The sequence below is a fragment of the Hyaena hyaena genome, unplaced genomic scaffold (assembly GCF_003009895.1).
Source record: "Hyaena hyaena isolate Hyena2069 unplaced genomic scaffold, ASM300989v1 scaffold_150, whole genome shotgun sequence".
Taxonomy (NCBI): Eukaryota; Metazoa; Chordata; class Mammalia; order Carnivora; family Hyaenidae; genus Hyaena; species Hyaena hyaena.
Genome location: NW_024080782.1, coordinates 1711836 through 1733694, shown reverse-complemented (window position 1 = coordinate 1733694; position 21859 = coordinate 1711836). Strand labels below are relative to the sequence as shown.

Below are 21859 nucleotides of genomic sequence, written 5' to 3'. Positions count from 1 at the left end.
CCATTATTTATTGACCACACACCAACACACCAAGTGTTTGCATGCACTCTATCTTTAATCTTCACAATAACTCTGTGCAGTGGGTACCATTAGTCCCACTTGACAGATGAGAAAACTGAGGCAAAAAGAGATAAAGCCTGCTCAAGGTCCCATAGCCAGCAAGGGGGTAGCTAGGACTTGATCCAGGGCCTTCAAAACTCAAGGACCACGTCACTCTCCTGACTAGGAAAGGGATAAGAGGTAAGGGATGTGCAGCAAATCCAGAGCACGGCAATGACCTTGCCATGGCCTGCTTGCAAACTGATCTGATCCAAGGCTTCCACAAGAACAAGAGCTCAGTGACCTGACAGCAGGAGGGAGCTGTGAGCTCACAGTGTACACAGAGAGGGTTCAGGAGCTAGCTGAGGGGTACAGGCACAGAAGCTTCAGGGCAGAGAAAAAGGGCAGAAGCTGAACACAGGAGCTCAGCCTGTGTGGGTGACCCAATCCCATCAATGCCAGAGCATGTGAGTAACCATCCCAGGGGACTTGCTGGGATGTAGTACAAATTTCTACCATGTCCAGTGCAACCAAGGACATCACTAATGAACCTCGCTTCTTAGACATCCTGGCATTAGGAAGCCAGGGGGCCAACTGATTGCGTTTCAGCCCAATTCAGCAATGATTTATTATCACTGACAATTCTAGAAGTTGGCAGGGCTTACCTGGGTGGTTCTTATGTTCCATGTGGTGCCTACTGGTGCCCAGCTTGGGCTGGCACATCTCAGATGGCTTCGTGCATGTGACTGAAACCTCAGCTGAGGATGCTAGAAGAGCTGGGGACTGGCTAGGTCTCTCCTCCATGGTTATTCATTACTTAGTAATCTAGTGCAAGCCTCTTTACACAGCAGCTAGGTCCCAGGAGGGCAAAAACAGAAGTAGCAAGGCCTAGTAAAGCCTTCTAATGCATTCTATTGGCCAAAGCAAGTCACAGGGCCAGCCCCCACTCAAGAAGAAATAAATTTCACTCCTTGATGGGAAATGTGACATAAGCAAGAATTACTGGCAGCTATCTTTGCAGACAATCTACCACAAAAAGTGAGTGGAAGTTGTTAAACCTTACTCAGCTACCAGGTGCCCTTCTGCTCTTCTCCCTTTTCTCCTCATTCCTGCCTAGAATGTGGGTGTGATGACTGGAACTTCAGCAGTCATCTTGCAACCATGAGGTAACCTGGACGATGGAAGCTGCACACTGAGCACAGCAGAGACAAGGAGACTAGGTTCCAGGTGAGATAGAGGAGCTGCTATACCAGCCAGGGACTGCCCCTACTTCCAGTGTGTCTACAAATTTAAAAAATAAGTCATTTAAAAAATGGCTCAAATGTGAACCATTAACAAGGAATCACTTTGCCCACACTCATTTCCTGTTTTAAAAAGATAACTAATCATACATGTTTTGATTAATTGTTAAGTTCCTTGAGAGCCACATAAAATAAACTAAAGCAAGATTTAAGGTAATAGGTTAGTGCCAGTACTTGCCTCTAGGGTACTGGGACACAGTCCCTGGAAGCTTATGAGAAAGTGCTAAGAGGCTCCTCACATAAACCCTGTCTCAGAAAAACACTTTTAACATCTTTCGGCCAAAACTAAGCTGAGTACCTATTCTGAACACCTCACCTCACTTATACAAAGTTCAAATCATTTAAATGAGATCACCAGAGGCTCCCTCCCCGCCCATTTCTCATTTCCATTCAGTCAACAAACCCTCTTCAATAATCGAGACTTTCTTGCCATATCTGATTCACGGATAAGTAACCTGCCTTTTCTACCCCCTTTCAAATTTTTTAAAACATCACAAAATAGGCAAGTTTTATAACACAACAGGATTTAAAAAAAAAAAAAGATGAACCTAGGAAGACCCTCAGACTGGTAAGTTGAAAAGTGGCAAGGCCATTCAGGTATTTCAGGCATGATGGGCACCCAGACGTGAGTGTGCAATGACAAATATCTACTCAGTCATCACATACAAGAGCAGAAGAAATGGTAGCATCCGAGCATAATACCTTTCTTTTGAAAAGTAGCTGAACTTGGCTATGTTATTACTTCACTCATTTTCATGCAGGGTTTGGCAAATGTTTTCTTTGACTTTCGTATATATTTCAGAGTATTGGAATATTTTATATTCTCATCTATTTTAAACTAGTAGTTAGCTATCTAAAACAAATGAACACATTCTTGAAATACATTTAAATGTAATTAGAGTTCTGCTGCCATAGACAATATTGAGAGCTAGAATACTGAATAATTTGTTGTGTTTTTTACCACTTTAATCCTAACGTCTAATTATTTACAGTAAATGCTTTTCTAGAGATTCCTCCTGATATGTTCATTGAGGTATAGAAAAACACAGCACCTTGCAATTTATCTACTAATCCCATTACATATTTTTATCTTATCATTTGATCATTTATGTGTCAAAAGAAAACTTGTTGCCTACATGCTGCATACGTTTCTATACCTGCCGTGATAACTTTTAAAAGCCCAGTGATAACCAACATTCTTATCTAGAGTCCTCCTCTGATTCCAGTGGTGGGTTCAGGGTCCTGTCCCCACACAGTTCAGCCCACACAGCCCTCCAGAGCTATGGGATGCACTCGGCTGTTTCCAGGTGGCTTTCATTTTGTTTTTACTTCCCATATCTTTGCTTCTTATCTTTCTGTTTTTTGCTTTCCGTTTCCAGTCTCTCTCAGTGCTTCAGCATCCACTGACTTTCAATCTTTAAACAGCCCTGAAGTGGTTGCTGTTTTTTTCCCCTCTGCAGCTCATGATTTACCCACGCAGTTACTCGAAACTCAGGGGCACAGACCCCGGCTGTACCACTGGTTACAAAATAAATAGTTTAGCCAAGGTCCTCAAGGGAATGATTAATGCTCAGCGATAATAAACTAACAACTCAGCCGCCTCTCCCATACACATCATCTCATTAGCATGATTTGTTTTTAAGGCTAAAATACTACGGACCCGCTTGGTGGAAGAAGGTCCTCTCAGATCTCCTGACCCCAGCCCTGGGAGCCACAACTGTGCCCAGGCTCGGATCCTGAGTCAGCGGCCGCCTGCTCTCTCTGCTGATTCAACCCATTCTGCCCACGGACTGCTTGAGTCCTAGGACCCGACTCTGACCGAGGCGCTGGAGTGGCCGGACGCGGGCTCACCTGGATCCGCCGGGGAGCCGGGCGCGGGCTCACCTGCTCGCCCGCGGACTCACCTGGATCACTGTCAGACCCGGCCGCAGGCTCACCTGGTCAGAGCGGGCTCACCTGGCCAGCGCGGAGCCGCGCGGCCGCACCTGGGTTCGCGTCCCGCCCGCGCTGCTGCGGCCGCTCGGGAGGCGGCTCTGCGCTGCTGCAGCCCTGCCCGCCGGGTCAGCGGGGAGGTCCAGCCAACTTACCCGTGTGCCTCTTAGGAGACGGCGGCTGGAAACGCCTACACCCTATTTCGCGGGGGTCTTGGCGTTCTCAGGGACCCCTGGAGGCCAGTTGCCGCTGTACACTGACAGAGACCTCCCCGGTGCTCTTCCGCGCTCCTCTGGCTAGGGAATTAGCGGTGAGGCGCGGGATCCATCGAAAACACAAAACTAATTTTCCCCCTGCTGGTTACTGTGGGGAACTGCACGTGGTGGAACGAATGAATCTGCCACCGAGGATCCTTGGCCTCCTGGCTGCTAAGGTTGGGGTCCCCCCCCATCAAAAGTTAGAAAACCTCCCTTTTACTCATTTTTTAAAGTGCCATATTAAGAAAAGGCAACTCAGTTTTAGCCTTCAGATTAATTAGAATGAGAAAAAATTAAGACACTGCACAAACTAATTTTTTTAACAATTTATTTCCAACGAAAATTGTAAACCTAAAAGTAGGCAGAAAAGAATAATAGGTCCTAGCTTTTGGTAATGGTGGTCTAAACTTCCTGCAGATGATGATTATAAAAGCTGAGTAAAACATTTAAAAGCAGTCTTTGAAGGTCTTGGAGATTGACCAAAAGACGACAGAAACTGGATAGGAGAGCAATTTTGAAAGATGAACAGAAGTGCCCTCTGTTGAGATTCGTGAGTTTGTGGCTTTTTACCTGAGGGCAACCTCCAAGCCGTGAGCAGCTCCAACTGCAGAGAGCCACAGCCTGACTGGCTTGAAGACGACAGAAAACAGTTTGAGGCCATTAGGAGAACTAGAAAAGTAGGGGAGTAACTCAGGGAGGTATCAGTAGAGAGGATGGACCCCTAAATATACACTGTATTATTATTTCTATGGCTGCCAAAACAAATTACAAGCTTAGTGGCTTAAAACAATACAGATGTATTACCTTACGGTTCCGGGGGTCAGAAGTCCTCAACAGGTCTCATCAGACCAAAGTCAGCATGTTGACAGGCTTTGTAGAGCAGGATCCATTTTCTGCTCACGCAGATCGGTGACAGAATTCAGTTACTTGAGGTTGTATGACTGAGTGTCCTGCCTTCTTGCTAGCCATCAGCCGGGCTCATCCCCAGCTCCCACAGGGCACTGCTGCATTCCACAACTTGAGGCTTCCTTCCTCCATCTTCAAAGGCCACCACTTTGGGTTGAGTCTCTTTCATGCTTCCAATCTGCCCTCCTTTTCTTCTGTCTCATTTCTCTGACCCACCCAGAAAGGTTCTCTGCTTTGAAGAATCATGTGACTAGATTGGGGCCACCCAGATTATTCAGAATAACTTCCCCATTTTAAGTTCAGTAACCTTAATCCCACGTGCAAAATCCCTCTAGCCATGTAAAACAGCGTATTCACAGGTTCTGGTGATTAGGTCATGGACATCTTCAGTGGGCCCTGTATGCTGTCTCACAGAGTCTGTCCTCTGACCTCAAAGATATAACATCCTGACAGAAATGCTGAGGCATAGGAGCACATGAACCCCAATGTTCATAGCAGCACTCTCCACAATAGCTAAAACATGGAAAGAGCCTAAGTGTCCATCAACAGACAAATGGATCAAGAAGATGTGGTTTATCTATACCATGGAATACTACACGGCAATGAGAAAGAATGAAATCTGGCCATGTGTAGCAACATGGATGGACCTTGAGGGTGTTATGCTGAGTGAAATAAGTCAGGCAGAGAAGGACAAATATCATATGTTTGCACGTATAGGAGGATTAGGAGGAACTTGACGGAGGAACAAGGGGGAGAAGAAGGGCGGAAATGGTGGGGGAAAGGGAGAGAGGCAAACCATGAGAGACTCTTGAATGCTGACAAAAACTGAGGACTGATGGATGTGGGGGGGAGGGGGGGATGGGCATGGAGGAGGGCACTTTGGGGATGAGCACTGAGTGTTATGTAGAAACTAATTTGACAATAAACTATATGTAAAAAAAATAAATAAATAAAAGGGATAATTACAAAAAAAATAAATAAAAGGGATAATTACAAAAAAAAATAAAATAAATGACGTGACACAGTAAAAAAAAAAAAAAGATATAACATCCTGGTGTCAGGAAGTACCTTAAAAACTATGCATGCCAATTAAATGACAGCATGGTCAGACTGGATTAAAAAAAACAAAAAAATTTTTTAAAAAGATCCAGTTGCACACTATATACAAAAAGAAAAAAGGACTCTGAGCACAAAGACAGTAATAGGTTGAAAGTAAAAGGATGGAAAGAGTTATACCAGGCAGAGAGAAAGCATAAGAAATCTGAAGTAACCAGCATATATATGAAAAGATGTTCAAGTCATAAGATAAATGCAAATCAAAACCACAGAGAGATATCCCCTTATACCTACTACATGGTCACTACTAAACAAACAAACAAACAAGCCAGGCAATAACAATTGTCAGTGAGGATGTGGAGAAATTGGAGTGCTTGTGTACTGTTAGCAGGACAGGAAGTGGAGCAGCTGCTGTGGAAGATAGTCTGAAGGTGCCTCAAAAAATTAAAAATACAAAAACCATATGACCTAGCAATGCCACTTCTGGGTATTTATCTAGAAAGAATTTTAAAAATAAAAGAATTAAAAATAGGATCTCAAAAAAAATGTTTGCATACGCATGTCCATTGCTGCATTATCCAAAGTAGCCAAGAAGTAGAAGCAACTCAAATGTTTGTTGACAGATGAATGAATGAAGAAAATCTGGTATATACATACAAGGGAATGTTAAGCTGCCTTTAAAATGATAAAGTCCTGGAATGCATGGTTGGCTTAGTCACTTAAGCACCCGACTCTTGATTTCAGCTCAGGTCAAGATTTCACAGTTCATGGGTTGGAGCTCTGCATTAGGCTCTGCATGACAGCACCAAGCCTGCTTGGGTTTCTCTCTCTCTCTCTCTCTCTCTCTCTCTCTCTCTCTCTCAATTCCTCTCTCTCTCCCCTACCCCACCTCTCTGTTTCTCTCTCTCTCAAAATAAATAAACCTTAAAAAATTTTTTAAACAAATGTATGGCCAACTAATCTGTGACAAAGCAGGAAAGAGTATCCAATGGAAAAAAGACAGTCTCTTTAACAAATGGTGCTGGGAGAACTGGATAGTGACATGCAGAGAAATGAACCTGGACCACCTTCTTACACCATACACAAAAATAAACTCAAAATGGATGAAAGACCTGAATGTGAGACGGGAAATCATCAAAACCCTAGAGGAGAAAGCAGGAAACAACCTCTTTGAACTCAGCCACAGCAATTTCTTACTCGACACATTTCCAAAAGCAAGAGAATTAAAAGCAAAAATGAACTATTGGGACCTCATCAAGATAAAAAGCTTCTGCACTGCAAAGGAAACAATCAACAAAACTAAAAGGCAACCGATGGAATGAGGAAAAGATAATTGCAAATGACTTATTGGATAAAGGGCTAGTATCCAAAATCTATAAAGAATTCACCAAACTCCACACCCAAGAAACAAATAATCCAGTGGAGAAATGGGCAGAAGACATGAATAGACACTTTTCTAAAGAAGACATCCAGGGGCGCCTGGGTGGCTTAGTCGGTTAAGCGTCCAACTTTCGCTTAGGTCATGATCTCGCGGTTCGTGGGTTCGAGCCCCGCGTCGGGCTCTGTGCTGACTGCCAGCTCAGAGCCTGGAGCCTGTTTCAGAGTCTGTGACTCCTTCTCTCTCTGACCCTCTCCTGCTCACGCTCTCTCTCTCTCAATCTCTCTCTCTCCTAGAAATAAATAAAACATTAAAAAAAAATAAAAAAAAAAAAAGAAGACATCCAGATGGCCAACAGACATATGAAATGATGCTCAACATCACTCATCATTAGGGAAATACAAATCAAAGCCACACTGAGATACTACCTCACACCAGTCAGAGTGACTAAAATGAACAAATCAGAGAACTCTAGATGCTGGCGAGGATGTGGAGAGATGGGAACCCTCTTGCACTGTTGGTGCAAATGCAAACTGGTGCAGTCACTCTGGAAAACAGTATAGAGGTTACTCAAAAAATTAAAAATAGAACTCCCCTATGACCCAGCAATAGCACTACTAGGTATTTACCCAAGAGATACAGCAATGCTGATTCATAGGGGCACATGTACCCCAATGTTTATGACAGTGCATTCAACAACAACCAAATTATGGAAAGAGCCTGAATGTCCATCAACTGATGAATGGATAAAGAAGATGCAGTTTATATATACAATGGAATACTACTTGGCAATGAGAAAGAATGAAATCCTGCCATTTGTAGCAACGTGGATGGAACTGGAGGGTATTATGCTAAGTGAAATAATTCAGTTAGAGAAAGACAGATACGTATGTTTTCACTCATATGTGCATCTTGAGACACTTAACAGAAGACCATGCAGGAAGGGGAAGAGGAAAAAAATTAAAAACAGAGAGGGAGGGAGGCAAACCAGAAGAGACTCTTAAATGCTGAGAACAAACTGAGGGTTGATGGGGGGGTGGGGGAAAGGAGAAAGTGGGTGATGGGCATGGAGGAGGGCACTTGTTGGGATAAGCACTGGGTGTTATATGGAAGCCAATTTGACAATAAATTATATTAAATTTAAAAAACAAAGAAATTTTATTAGAATTTTTAAATAACAAACAAACAAACAAATAAATAAATAAAATGACGAAATCTGCCATATGCTACACCATGGATGAACCTTAAAGACATTATGCTAAGTGAAATCAGCCAGTCACAAAAGGACAAAATCTGTATGATTCCACTAATATGAAGTATCTAAAGTAGTCAAAATCATAGAAATAGAATGTAGAAAAGTGGTTTCCAAGTGCTGGGGAGGGTGAGAAGGAGGGTATACTAATGTTTCAGGGTATACAGTTTCAGTTCAACAATATGAACTCATTCTAAAGATCTATACCTCAACAGTATGTGGCTATAATATACAACAGTAGAAAAGGATTCTAGGAGTAATTATCTAGGCTAAGGAAAAACACTTTTAAAACTAATTTATCAGGAGTAATTATCTAGGCTAAGGAAAAACACTTTTAAAACTAATTTATCAGTTAACACCCTGCTCTTGATAATATATAGGACAAGTAAATACACACAAAAAATTCAATAGAATGTCTAAAAAAACCCACTATAGTTCAGGAATTGGTGAACTACGGTCTACGGGCCAAACCCCATGAACAAAGTTTTACTGGAAAACAGCCACATTTACTTGTTTCTGGATTGTGGGTGGCTATCTGTGGCCGCTTTCACAGAGTTGAGGGGACGCAACAGAAAACCACAGGTCTTGCCTCGAATACTGACTACCAAGCCCTTCACGGGAAAAGTTTGTTTTCAAGGGTGTGACTGTTGGGTGGAACAATTGTACAACAGTTGTTTGGAAGTCTTTACCAGATGATTCCAACATCTGTGTCAATTTTACTGCTGATGTCTGTTGATTGTTGTTGTCCCATGTGAGTTGAGATTCTCTTGGTTTTTCATATGGCAAGAATTCTGCCAACTTTCTCCTGGAAACTATATTTTGTAATGAGACCCTAGGTCTTGCTTAAATCCTATGCAGAATGTACATATTTTTGTTTCAGATAATAGACCTGCTTGGGTTCACAAGCTCAGCCTGCCTTTTGTGAGTTGTGGTTCACATTTGTTTCCAAAGCCTTTGCAGTACAATTTGGATAGATCCTAAATATGTACTACTCAGTGGTCATCCAGAGCTTGGTCAATGGTCTGTTCAGTTCTCAAAGTCACTGGTATACTGATCAGATCCATGCAGGCACAACTCAGGAGTGAGCCTGGAAGTTCTTATACAACTTAGTGGGATTTTCCCATAAAGTTAAGAAAGAGCTCTTCTCTCTCCATAATTTCTCTTTTCTTCAATGCCCCCTTCTGGCTCTATGGCCAGAAAGCTGGAGCTAGAAAGGTACTCCATCATTGTGCACCTCTGTGACTGCTCCCATCTTTGGCCAACTGGCAGGAGGCAGAAAGAGAAACAGAGGTTTGCAGAACACAGCTAGGCAATTTTGTTGCAGGTGCAATGCGGAGTCTGGAGACTCTGAGCAAGGGCATTCCGTGTCCAAAAAAATGATTTACATTTTAAGAAGGCCACTATGCCCTGTGAAGAATGGACTGGGAAGGAGGATGCAGGAAAAGAATGTAGGGGGCCATGCTAGGGGTGCAGGCAAAAGGAGAGGCTGGCCGAAGTGTGCAGAGAAGTGAGCAGATTCCTCATCTGATCTTTGTGGGGAGCTGCACCCCAGAGTGGACTGGCTACAAGGTGTGGGAAGAGGAAGTAGCAATGGTGCTTGGTGAGGCTGACATGAGGGAAGACGGGGTGGCTGGGCAGGTGCGTGGGGGAAGTCAAGTGTGCCATCTGGGCTGCACTATGTCTGAGAAGACAAGTTGCAATGCAAGCAGAGATGCTGAGGAGGCATCTGGAAATAGGAGTGTGGTGTTCAGAGGCGAGAGAACTGAAGGAAAGTGTGCTGGGGGGCAGGGGAAGTAGGTGTTCGTGCACACACAGTGCATGTCTCTTTTCTGCTGTATTGGTTAGTGAAGCAGATAAAGAATCTAGAAACAGATGCAACTATGTTAAAAAACTTATATGTGATAAACTGGAATTTTACCTATGCCATGGGGGTATGAGGATTATATGAGTCACAAGAAAGATGCTTAGAAGTGCCTGGCACACATTCAGTGTTCACTGCATTGTTTAAACTTCAATTTCAATAGAAAAAGAGTAATTTACCTACTAAGAGTTATTCACATAACTTGCTAACCATCTGGAAAAAAATGTCAGTTAGATGCTCTACGCTATACTTAAGTAGAAATACATTTCATGTCGATTGAAGATGTGCATGGAAGAAATCAAACTAGAAAAGTATGAGAAAAACATTTGGATGGATAGTTGGTTGTCTAGCCTTGGCAAAAATGAGACCATTTTATTTTATTTTATTTTATTTTTAATGCTTCACAAATTTGCATGTCATCCTTGCACAGGGAGGGGCCATGCTAATCTCCGTATCCTTCCAATTTTAGTATATGTGCTGAGGAAGGAAGCACTAAATAAGGCTTTTTAAAGCTATACAGGAAACCCAGACTCAATAATGAAAAACATTTGACCACCTACAAAATCCTATATGGCAAAAATGCTATAAACCATGCTAAACAAGAGGTAAGTAAGAAAGTATTGCATTATATATGACAAGCAGAGGATAATTTTCCCCAAAACACAAAGATCTAGAAACTGATAAACAACTCAACAGATGATTTCTCTTCACAAGAGAAAATGCAAAGCATCAAGGAACATATGAAAAGAGACTTTATCTCACTTGTATTTAGGAGAACCAATGGCTTTCACATTTTCACCCATCCAGTTGAACCCAGCTTTCTCATATTTATTGACGCTGAGAGTGCAAATTGCTACAACCTGTTTTGGATGATCTGACAAATACAAATGCACACATCATTCCACTCAGTAACTTCTCTTTTAGGAATTCAGACAAAAGAAATAAAAAGCACCAGTTAATACAAGATTTTTTGCTGTTGCAAAAATATATGTACTGACCTGGAAAGATGTCTGTGGTCTGTGGTTAAGGAATAAGGCAAGTGATGCAGTAAGGGACTAACTTTCTAATTTTCATTTCGCTTCTTAATGTATGTTTTGTTTTTTTAGTGTGTGTGTGTGTGTGTGTGCTCATGGTAGTGGTTAGAGGGGATGTTTATACACTCATCCACTTATTTATGTGTGGACATAGAGGAGAAGATACCCATCTGCTAAATGTTCATGAGTCAGAGAAGTAGGATGAAAAGGTGGCAAGAGCAGATGTAATAACTTTTCTTTTGAAAAATTAAAATTTGTCTACACAGATGTAAATATATACTTTCTCTTTACAAACTTCTGTTATTATTTTGACGTAGACAAGCCAGGCCCAAGAACGCAGAAGAGGTCCCACAGGACAAGCCAAGAGGGTCATTGGCTTTGTGCAGGAGAGAAATCGGGAAGTGAAAGCAGAGTTTACTGAACAGTGTAAGAGACAGAGTATAGCAGACAGAGTGGCTGGGAAACTCAGAAAGGAAAAGAGAGTGAGCCTCTTTACCACTTGGGGTTAAGGACTCATATTGGAAAGGGTCTGGGGTATGTGTTCCTCCAGGAATCCAGGGTAGAGTTGGATTCAAGGGTGAGTGACAGGTTGAATAATAGTTGTTATTTCATAAATCATCGAAGGCAGGGGGTATTGATGCCAGCAGTGGGTTAGGTTTGTTTGAAGTTCATGTCCTGGAACATGTTTGGAATCCAGTTCTTCTTAGATGTCATCAGGTATTTGGAGGCCCTGGACAAAACTCAAAGAATGATTAACTTTCTTGCCTCCTTCTTGGAGTGGGAACATAGCTTATTTGGTTTATTCAGATGCAAGGTGAAATATAGAACATGAGTCAATGGGGCCTTGCAGAAAAACAGCAGAGATGGAGCCTTTCTAAAAATGGAATCCTTTCAGTTTTCCTATCTCAATTTGAGTCCTTTCAGATATTGAAAATGAAGGATAAATAAGGGTCTAGTCTGCAGAATATATCTTTTAAAACTCTAACAACTCAACAACAAAAGGCAAACAACCGAATTTTAAAATGGGAGAAAGACTTGAATAGACATTTCTCCGAAGAAAGTATACAAGTTGTCAACAAATACATGAAAGGATACTTGACATCATTATTCATTAGGGAATGCAAATCAAAACCACAGTGAGAAGCCACTTCACACTCACTGGATGGTTACACTAGAAACACAACACCACAAAACAAAAACCAAGGTGGAAAATGAGGGTTGGTGAGGATGTGGAGAAATTGGAATCCTTGTTAAACATGGAATTACCATATGACCCAGCATTTTCACTCCTAGATATTTATCCAAAAAAATAGAAAGCATTCATGTTCACAGCGGCACTATCCACAGCAGCCAAAAGGAAATAATCCAACTGTCTATCGTTGATGAATGAATAAACACTACTTGGTATACATACGATGTAATATTCAGTCATGAAAGGGAATGAAGTTTTGATATAAGCTACAAGGTGAATGATCATAAACATTATATATATTTTTATGTATTATATATTTATGTTTTAATATATATTTAATAACATTACATGTCATATCATAATATATAATATAGACTTAATATTATATCATATATAATAATATATTTATATGCATATAAATATATGGTGAATGAACATCATAAACATATACTAAGTGGAAGAGGCCGGACACAAAACACGACAGGTATGATTCCACTTATAAGAAATGACGAGAATAAACCCAGATTCAGAAAGCAGACCAGTTGTCGCCAGGGGCTGGAGGGATGGAAGAATGGGAAGCAACTGCTAAAAGGGAAAGGGTTTCCTTTAGGGTGATAGAAATGTTTCCAAACTAGGTAACCATGGTGTTTGCGCAACACTGAAAATGTACTGAATTGCCAACACTTTCCTACGTGTAGGTCACTTCAATTAACCGGGTTGAAGGTAAGCTCGCTCGTGCACTGAGAGCGGGCTGGCCCGTGCCGCGCTTACCCCGGTGGCCTCCTTGCGGGTCATCGAGTCAACACTCTCGATGGAGAATCTAGAAGGCGGCGTGGGCTGAGGAAACCACCACAGAGGCACCGCAATGGACGCCACAGGGAGCCAAAGTGAGGGGGGCCGGACAGTCGCTTCCAACGCCCCGAACCACACCGCGTCTCGCCGCTCCGCGCAAGCGCTGGTCTGAGGCAGACCCGCGCCGGCCCGCGGGGACGAGGCGGAGCCTGGGGGCAGGGCCAAGGGCGGGGAAGAGGGTCGGCCTGCGCGCGGGGCGGGACTCGAGGGAGACCGGAACTCCTCTGCTGCGGGCCCCTGTTTCCGGAGGGAGCGTGGATTCCGAGGTCGGAGCCGGGCGCGCTGGGAAGCCGGCTTCCGGAGTCTCCTATCGTCTCCCAGGCTTAGCCGGGTGGGGGAGGCGGTAGGGATGAGGCAGAAGCACTACATTGAGGCTGCGGCGCGGCAACTGCACGAGAGCTGTCCGGGCCAGGCCCGCTATCTTCTGTAAGAAAGGGGCAGGAGGGGATGCGGGCGGCGGCGGCGGCGGGGCCTTCCCTCTTCGCTCACGACTCTCCTTCTCCTTTACAGCTGGACCTACAGTTCGTCACACGGTAGGGAGGACGTCCGACGGTTGTGGGTCAGGCGCTCGTCGCCCCGCTCGCCTTCATTCCGCACAGCGCTTAGGATGACCCCAAAGAGAAGTCTCATCAACCCACTTCCCTCTTAACCGCCTCCCTGCACTGTCCCCTCCCCCGCCGCGAAGCTTCTGTTTCGTGAAAAATCCAATTTCCTTGGACCTCTTTTCTATTTAACCGCACTTCCTTTGTGATAGTTTTTCATCCAGTCTCATGGCTTTTAAATTCTGTATGCTGAAGACTTCCATACTTACACCCCCAACCAGGACTTCTCATTCTAGACTCCTATCCACATGCCTTCTTGACAACTTCTTTTGAGTGTCTCTTAGGCCAAAACTCGAGTTTTACCCCCCAACCCAGCCCTCCGCCAGTTGTTACCAATTAAGTCAGTGGTAATTCCATCCTTAGAGTTATTCAGCCCCCAAACCCTGGGGCCATTGTTGACTCCCTAACAGCCTTCCTCCCCAAGCCAAAATGCCAGCAAATCCTCTTGGCTTTAAAATATATCCAGAATCTAGCCACTTATCACCATCACTTATCACCTTACCATCCTGGACCAGTTGCCATCTCTCCTGCGTATCTACAGTCCATTCCGAATTGAGCAGCCAGAGTGAGCCCGTAGAAACCTAAGCTAGATCATGTTCTTCTTTGCTACAAACTCTCAAATGACTTCCCATCTCCGAGTAAAAGTGAAAATCTTTTAAAAGTACTACAGGCACCTACATCAAAGGCCAAAGTCACCTCCCCAACCTGCTCTTTTTTTTTGTTTACTCAACTTCAACCACTGTTAGGCTTCCTTGCTCTTCCGCAGCCTTTCCCACTGTCCTTCCTTCTACCTGGAATTCTTACCTCATGTATCTTCCTGGATTCCATTCTCGCTCCTTCTGCTTTCTACAGATATCATTCCACAGAACTTTCCGTGGCTGCCTTATGTAAGACTACAGCAGCTCTATGGGCACGTGGATGGCTCAGTTGGTTAAGCATCTGACTCTTGATTTTGGCCCAGGTCATGATCTCAGAGTTCATGAGTTTGAGCCCAGAGTTGGGCTCTGTGCTGACAGCAGAGAGCCTCCTCGGAATTCTCTCTCCCTTTTTTTTTTCTTTTTTCTTTCTTAATGTTTATTTATTTTTAAGAGAGAGAGAGGAAGACACAGAATCCGAAGCAGGCTCGAGGCTCTGAGCTGTCAAAACAGAGCCCATCGCAGGGCTCGAACTCAAAACCCTGGAGATCATGACCTGAGCTGAAGTCAGACTCTTAACTGACTGAGCCATCTAGGTGCCCCTCTCTCTTTCTCTGCCCATCCCCCACTCATTTTTCTGTCTCTCAAAATAAGTAAAAATAAACTAAAAAAAAGACTTCAGCACCTCTATTGCCACTCCTTATTCCCCTTTTATCTTCCCAGCACTTGACATTTGGTGTTGCTATATTTACTTTCTCTCTCTATGAATTGTCCTTTATTCACTGTTCTATCTCTTGCACCCAGAACTCTGCCTAGCACTTTACAGTCACTAATAAATGTGAATGAATTTAACATTTGGCAGAGCTGAGTACAAGCAAGGTCTTAACTGTATATGTAGAGTGCTCATCAATAAATATTTATTGAATAAATCGATGGTGTGCCCATCTTCCTTTTCAACTGCATCACTTCCACAACCTCACCTTTCCCTAATAGCCATGCTTTCTTTTTCACCGTACTTCTGCCTGTAAGCCCTTTCCTAATAATAGATGCCCTCTAAATACAAGCATTTTACCTTAGGCCACTTCTTTGTAGTGTTTCTGGCTGGTCCATACAGAGTTTAATAATTTCCAGGGCATTTTACTTACATTCTGTTATAGTTCTTACCAGAAGTGTATTTTTTTGCTTAGGGACCTCCCAGAATGTGAGTTCTTTAAAGATAGCAACTCTTGGCTGCTTGGGTGGCTCAGTTGGTTAAGCGTCCGACGTCAGCTCAGGTCATGATCTCCCGGTTTGTGGGTTTGAGCCCCACATTGGGCTCTGTGCTGACAGCTCAGAGCCTGGAGCCTGCTTCAGATTCTGTGTCTCCCTCTCTCCCTTGCCCTCCCCTGCTCGTGGTCTCTCTCTGTCTTAAAAATGAATAAACTATTAACAAAAAAAAAAGAGATAGCAACTCTTATACTCCATATTTATGTCTCCCTAGCCCAGGGTAGTAGATGGCTCTCTTGATTGCATAAACAGTCTGGGCAAGTTTGTTGTCCTGTTACCTTGCACTGAGAGTTATCTGCAGAAAGCCTGGTCCACAAATCACAAAATTGTGCTAATTGTGTAAAAAAGAAACCATCACAGTATAACATTGCTTTATGATAAATATGTAAAATTGGTGAGATAGTCTTTTTTACTTAGTAACAAGTAATGAGTAACATGCAAAGAGTGGGGACTGAACCTGTCGCTAAAAGGAATGAATGGATAGAATTACAGTGTTTTGCAGAATAAATTATTGCCAATATATATTTTTGTAAGTTCTCCTACTTTGAGTTTGCTTAAGGGAAATCTGTATCTGTTCATTTTAAATAATACACTTTTTCACATAATATTGGCTTGAGGTAACAAAATATTCTGATGAACTGAATCTTGAGTTTGATTTGTATCATTTCAGATAATGACACTTTTGAAGGAACATGTCCATACTGTTTCCAGTTGCTGGTCTTCGATAACTCTCGAGTGCGCCTCAAACCCAAATCCAAACTGACACCCAAAATACAGAAACTTCTTAACCAAGAGGCAAGAAATTGTACACTCAGTTTTAAAGAAGCAAAAATTGTGAAAAAATACAAAGACTCCAAAAGTATATTGTTGATTACTTGTAAAACATGCAACAGAACAGTTAAACATCATGGTAAAAGCAGAAGCTTTTTATCTTCACTGAAGAGCAGTCCTACCACTCCTATGACTAAACTCGGCCTGAAGACACCAGAGAGGAGGACTCCAAGTTCTACAAACCTAAATCATATGTGTGGTTCCAAAGGCAAGAGCCCAGCCTTTGTATTCAGGACACCGACATCTGGACAGTCAACACCCACTTGCTCCTCAAAGAGCACGAGCAAAACTAAGAAACACTTATCTAAATTAAAAATGTTGCTTAGTCAGAGTGAATCCCAAAAGAATTCAAAAGTAGACTTCAGAAATTTCTTATTGTCTTTGTAAAGGATAGGTTGTGAAAATAAATGTTTAATGCTGCTCTGAAAAAAAAAAAATTATTTAAATTAACAACGTTTGACTTTATTGATAGGTATGTTTTTTTCTTCTAGGTTCTACATTTACTTTCTCTCCCAGAGAAACTCTCGAGTTTCTTCATTTAGGAAGGCCTACCTGCTGAATGCACCTATTGGATTAATGTATGTTACTATTAGAAAGAAAGACAAAAGAAATACAAAGAGAAAGATAGAAATATTTACCACAAGCTTTCCTTAGTCTATTCTTATTTATTCTTGAATAAATGTTATTCAAAATCTAAGATGATAAGAGCTTATTGAACTTTGTTCAGTGAACTTTGTTTTTGCATAATAATACAAAAATGAGCCCCCCAAATCCTTTACTACTATCAGTACTGTTGTCAAAACTGTTCTATAATAATAGCAAGTTTTTAGGGGAAAACTTATTCCCAGCAGTGGGCTAGTATTTTCCACAGGAAACAGTGGTTCAGGACTCATACTAATTTTGTCCATGGGAATTTAAAACAAGACACATTTTCGTGGTTTANCTTTCTTTCTTTCTTTCTTTCTTTCTTTCTTTCTTTCTTTCTTTCTTTCTTTCTTTCTTTCTTTCTTTCTTTTCTTTTCTTTTCTTTTCTTTTCTTTTCTTTTTTTTATGGTAGTTGATTACTTGTAAAACATGCAACAGAACAGTTAAACATCATGGTAAAAGCAGAAGCTTTTTATCTTCACTGAAGAGCAGTCCTACCACTCCTATGACTAAACTCGGCCTGAAGACACCAGAGAGGAGGACTCCAAGTTCTACAAACCTAAATCATATGTGTGGTTCCAAAGGCAAGAGCCCAGCCTTTGTATTCAGGTATCTGAATTCATCAAGCTATTTGAATTGCTGGTGTTAACTCTTATTTCTTCTGATTTCCTTTGTTTAGTATACACTCCCTAAATTTGCCACGCAGTTCAGGCCTTGACCCCCTTTTTTCCATCCATACCCTTTTCTTTTCTAATGTCTTTTGCTCCCGTGTCTTTCATTCTCCTCTTTGCTTGTAACTTCCAGTTATATTCTTCTACTTCCAATTTCTCCTGGCCCTGTTCCCAGCTGCCTGCTAAATACATCTACTTTACCCCCCAACATGTCCCCACAGCTGACTACTCCAAACTCTCCATCCTCCTAAGTTCCTTATTCTGTCAGTGAGCATGCCCTTGACATTCTGACCTGACATGGTGAGTAGAGTTGACAGTTCCTACTCCCTTGGCCCTTGTCCAGTTGCCGGTTTCCATCTGTCTTATCTCCATGGTGTTTACTCCTGTTCTTTTTTTTTTTCCTTCTGCTGTGTTCAGGTCTGTATCCACCTTTTGCTGGGATTACTACAGTAATTTCCTGCTTCTAGTTTCAGACCCTTCTAGCCTGATTATTTCCCTAATGCACAGCTGTGATTAGAAGCCTTTCATACTTCACTCTGTGGCGTGTAGGTCAGATGTTCCAGCCTGGCTTCCCAGCCCTTACTACGTGGCACCAATCCGTCTGCCTGTTTTACTTTGTCTTAATTCATCTTACGTGTCAGCAAAACTAAACCACTCAATTTACTTTCCTACTCTAAACCTTTGTTCTTGGTATCTCCTCAGATTTTCTGTCAGAATTCCTGTGGAAATCTCACTGGATAGGGATTTGTCACATGCTACTAAGTTAACTGTATGACTGAGCACATGTCTTATTTTTGTAGTTCACAGTACTATATTCACTTTGATAGTCAGTAAATTTAGTTTCATAGAAACTGGGAAAGGAATTTTTGAACATTTTGTGCCAAAAGAGAAACAGTCTGGTAGTTTCTTAAAGAATTCAGCAAAGACTAAATTATCTCTGTTTACTGAATTGAGTGTTTAATATTGGTTTTGACATTTATCAAATTGGGTAAGAATTAAAATTTCAAGTCCAGTTTTCTCTATATTTTGATTTAATTATTTCAATATTTGGCTGATAGGAATTCATCATAGAAGTTTCTACTTTTTTGGACAAATTTAGATAAAAGAGAATTTGGCATATTTAAAATAACTTGCATTTAGACCAGACCACTTTTTAGATGTATGCAGAAATGGGAAAGATGTTTCACATTTATCCTACAGATGGGAAGCAGAAGAGGGATCAGATTGATAAACCCCGATAAGGGTTTGTGGGTGTGGGACACAACTACATGGCATGAAATAGAAGGAAACAGAAATGCACACACAGTAGCTGGAATATTTTTAGAGGACCCCTTCTGTGCCTGACTCCATTAAGAAGCGGTGGGATACACAACTAGTAGTACAGAGTCCACCCTGTGGAGCTCACGTAGGTGGGGAGATACGATGGAGTGGTACCTGCATCTGGAGGTTGAGGTTCTTCCCTTTTGAGAAAGGAAGTGATCTTGAGCTGTGAAGAAATGGGTTTTTAAAGTCTTTAGAATTGTCATGAATCTTGATGTCAGACTTAAAGGGAACTCTGACCTGATGACACTTTACCTTTAGCCTTTTTCAGGTTTGATGGCACCTTCCAGAACCACCCAGCATAGCTCCTGAATATTGCCTAGAGCCTTTGTAGTGAGGAAGTTTTTAACAAAATGGGAATGAATGCTGGGTCCAGCCACTGCTCGTATATGGCTATTATATACAAGAGTAGAAAAAGATTCCAGGAGTAATAATCTAGGCTAAGCACGAAAAACACTTTTAAAACTAACTTATTAGTACACCTAAATGTGGTTTTATGTTTGTTTTCAGGACACCGACATCTGGACAGTCAACACCCACTTGCTCCTCAAAGAGCACGAGCAAAACTAAGAAACACTTATCTAAATTAAAAATGTTGCTTAGTCAGAGTGAATCCCAAAAGAATTCAAAAGTAGACTTCAGAAATTTCTTATTGTCTTTGTAAAGGATAGGTTGTGAAAATAAATGTTTAATGCTGCTCTGAAACTAAAGTCAGTCAGAAAAAACATCTTTTTTAAAAACTTTGATTATATAAATACATGGAAACTGGGGTCTAAGAGCAAACTTCTCTGGGCATTTTTCAGTGCTGATGGAGGAAACACTTCATTAAAATGAATAACTGAAACCCGTCTGCCTCACAGGGTGGTTGTGAGGATCAAAACTGTATGGAAGTTCCTTTGTAAACAGCAAAGGTATTATGGACACTGAGTGGTTATATTATTAGTTTCTTTTCCCTTAATTAGCAGTTTTCATTATGTCATTTTCTTTTGTAAGGAAATTGAGACCTTTATGAGAGGACCTACTTACTCCTTTCTAGGTGTCTACTATTGCTAATTCAGGAAAAGGATCAAGTGTCCTTGTTTTTCCACAATTATCTGTATAACTGTATTAGAAAAGCTGAACATGATTCCTCTTTTGTATGCAAAAGTAAACATTCTTGATTGTAAATCATTCAGCTACACAAAATTTCATCTTCACAACTTTCTGTTCCTAGCAATATTTTATCATAAGTGGCGTATCATTTGCTCCGGTGAAGACTTATTTCTGTGCCTAAAATTTACAGAATATAACATAGTAACATTTAGCTTATCTTAAACCTTTTCTGGAACATAGATATACCAAAATTATAGGCTGGGGTTGTATTCAATCTGTCTTTTAAAAATTCTTTAGGGGCGCCTGGGTGGCTCAGTTGGTTAACCGTCTGACTTTGACTCAGGTCATGATCTCACTGTTCGTGGATTTGAGCCCCGCATCGGGCTCTGTGCTGACAGCTCAGAGCCTGGAGCCTGCTTGTTTCTGTGTCTTCCTCTCTCTCTGCTCCTCCCCTGCTCGCACTCTGTCTCTGTCTCTCTCTCAAAAATAAACATTAAAAATTTTTTTAAAAATTCTTTAAATAAGCAATTTAGATACTTTAAACTATAAACTGTTTCCAAGCCTCTCTGCTGCTTAAAAATTTAAACTTAAATTTCTCCCCTGAGCACTTGGCAAACTGAAAGGCCAAGGTTGTTAATGAGTTGGTCTTCTATGAAGTGAAAGTATACTAACTAGTGCCAGCATCAGAGAAGGATGGGAGGCGTCATCATTCTAAACTTCTTTAGCCATAGGGAGGCTGGGCCTTCCCTTTGTGTCCAGGGCACCTAGCACTATATTTTGGTCATGGTACTTCACCTTTCCGGCTAAAAGCTCACTGGAACATCTGTTTCTCTTGTTCTCGCTTGCTTACCGCCCTTCCTGATCCCCCATAATGAGCTCTTTGTAGTTCTTGGAAATATTTTCTTGTCAGCTTTGGGCCTTGGCATGGTTTTGCATTCTGTCCTTCACTCCAACCCCACTGCGTTATGAGGGGCCGCTCTTACCAAAGTGCTGACCCTGTTCCTGTTTCTGATTGTGTCCCTACTGCCTATGAGCTCTTTACAGGCCTGGGTGATCTCATTTGATTTGCTCCCAGCCCACAGCACAAGCTTCCCAAATATCCCTGAGCCACTACATTTACATTTGAATTCTTTACGGGGTTTAGAACTAAGGTCCTTTCAATCACACGTCTGGGAAATGGATAAGAAGTAGTAAAAGTAGGGGTGCCTGGGTGGGCTCAGTTGTGTCAGGCTCTTGGTTTCAGCTCAGGTCATGATCTCATGGTTCATGGGTTTGAGACCCACATTGGGCTCACTGCTGACAGCTTGGAGCCTGGAGCCTACTTTGGATTCTGTGTTCCCCTCTCTCTCTGCCCCTCCTCTGCTAACACTGTTTCTCAAAAATGAATAAATATTAAAATTTGTTTAAAAAGTAGTAAAAACAGGAACTTCTAGGTGGGGAGGTTTACCTCCGTTGCAAATGAAAAACACCATAGATTCTTGACTTTCTTCTGTGTTTGGTAGAAGGGTCTTTGGGCATATCTAAAGAGAATATTAAAATTATACTGTGAACATAAAACTTTAGAAGAAAACCTAGACTAAATCTTCATAGCTTTGGATTAAGCAATGATTTCTTAGTTATGACATCAAGCACAAACAACAAAAGAAAAAAATAGATATATTGGATGTCATTGCAGTTAAAGAAAAACACTCATAGTCAGTCTTAGTTTTACCTGGGGGAATTTGATAACTTCACTTA

General features: G+C 41.8%; 2 protein-coding genes and 1 non-coding gene across 3 annotated transcripts; 2 read left to right on the top strand and 1 right to left on the bottom strand.

Moving 5' to 3' along the window:
• Window positions 1-10367: 10367 nt before the first annotated feature.
• Window positions 10368-10475, bottom strand: LOC120236269. The gene has a single exon (XR_005529622.1). It is a non-coding gene; the product is annotated as a U6 spliceosomal RNA (small nuclear RNA).
• Window positions 10476-13301: 2826 nt separating this feature from the next.
• On the top strand, window positions 13302-16815 carry LOC120236257 (UPF0711 protein C18orf21 homolog). Its single transcript, XM_039238957.1, has 3 exons — window positions 13302-13486; window positions 13571-13593; window positions 16234-16815. The coding sequence occupies exons 1-3, from the start codon at window positions 13410-13412 to the stop codon at window positions 16779-16781; spliced, it is 648 nt and encodes a 215-aa protein (XP_039094888.1). The 5' UTR covers window positions 13302-13409; the 3' UTR covers window positions 16782-16815.
• A 336-nt stretch (window positions 16816-17151) lies between these two features.
• On the top strand, window positions 17152-19740 carry LOC120236262 (UPF0711 protein C18orf21 homolog). Its single transcript, XM_039238971.1, has 3 exons — window positions 17152-17181; window positions 17452-17648; window positions 19541-19740. The coding sequence occupies exons 1-3, from the start codon at window positions 17152-17154 to the stop codon at window positions 19692-19694; spliced, it is 381 nt and encodes a 126-aa protein (XP_039094902.1). The 3' UTR covers window positions 19695-19740.
• The last annotated feature ends 2119 nt before the right edge of the window (window positions 19741-21859 follow it).

Coding starts and splice junctions, on each gene's coding strand:
- LOC120236257 (XM_039238957.1), top strand. CDS start 13,410: ATGAGGCAGAAGCACTACATTGAGGCTGCGGCGCGGCAACTGCACGAG. Junction 13,487..13,570: donor GGCCAGGCCCGCTATCTTCT/GTAAGAAAGGGG, acceptor TCTCCTTTACAG/CTGGACCTACAGTTCGTCAC. Junction 13,594..16,233: donor GACCTACAGTTCGTCACACG/GTAGGGAGGACG, acceptor GTATCATTTCAG/ATAATGACACTTTTGAAGGA.
- LOC120236262 (XM_039238971.1), top strand. CDS start 17,152: ATGAGCCCCCCAAATCCTTTACTACTATCA. Junction 17,182..17,451: donor CAAATCCTTTACTACTATCA/GTACTGTTGTCA, acceptor TTTTTATGGTAG/TTGATTACTTGTAAAACATG. Junction 17,649..19,540: donor AGCCCAGCCTTTGTATTCAG/GTATCTGAATTC, acceptor GTTTGTTTTCAG/GACACCGACATCTGGACAGT.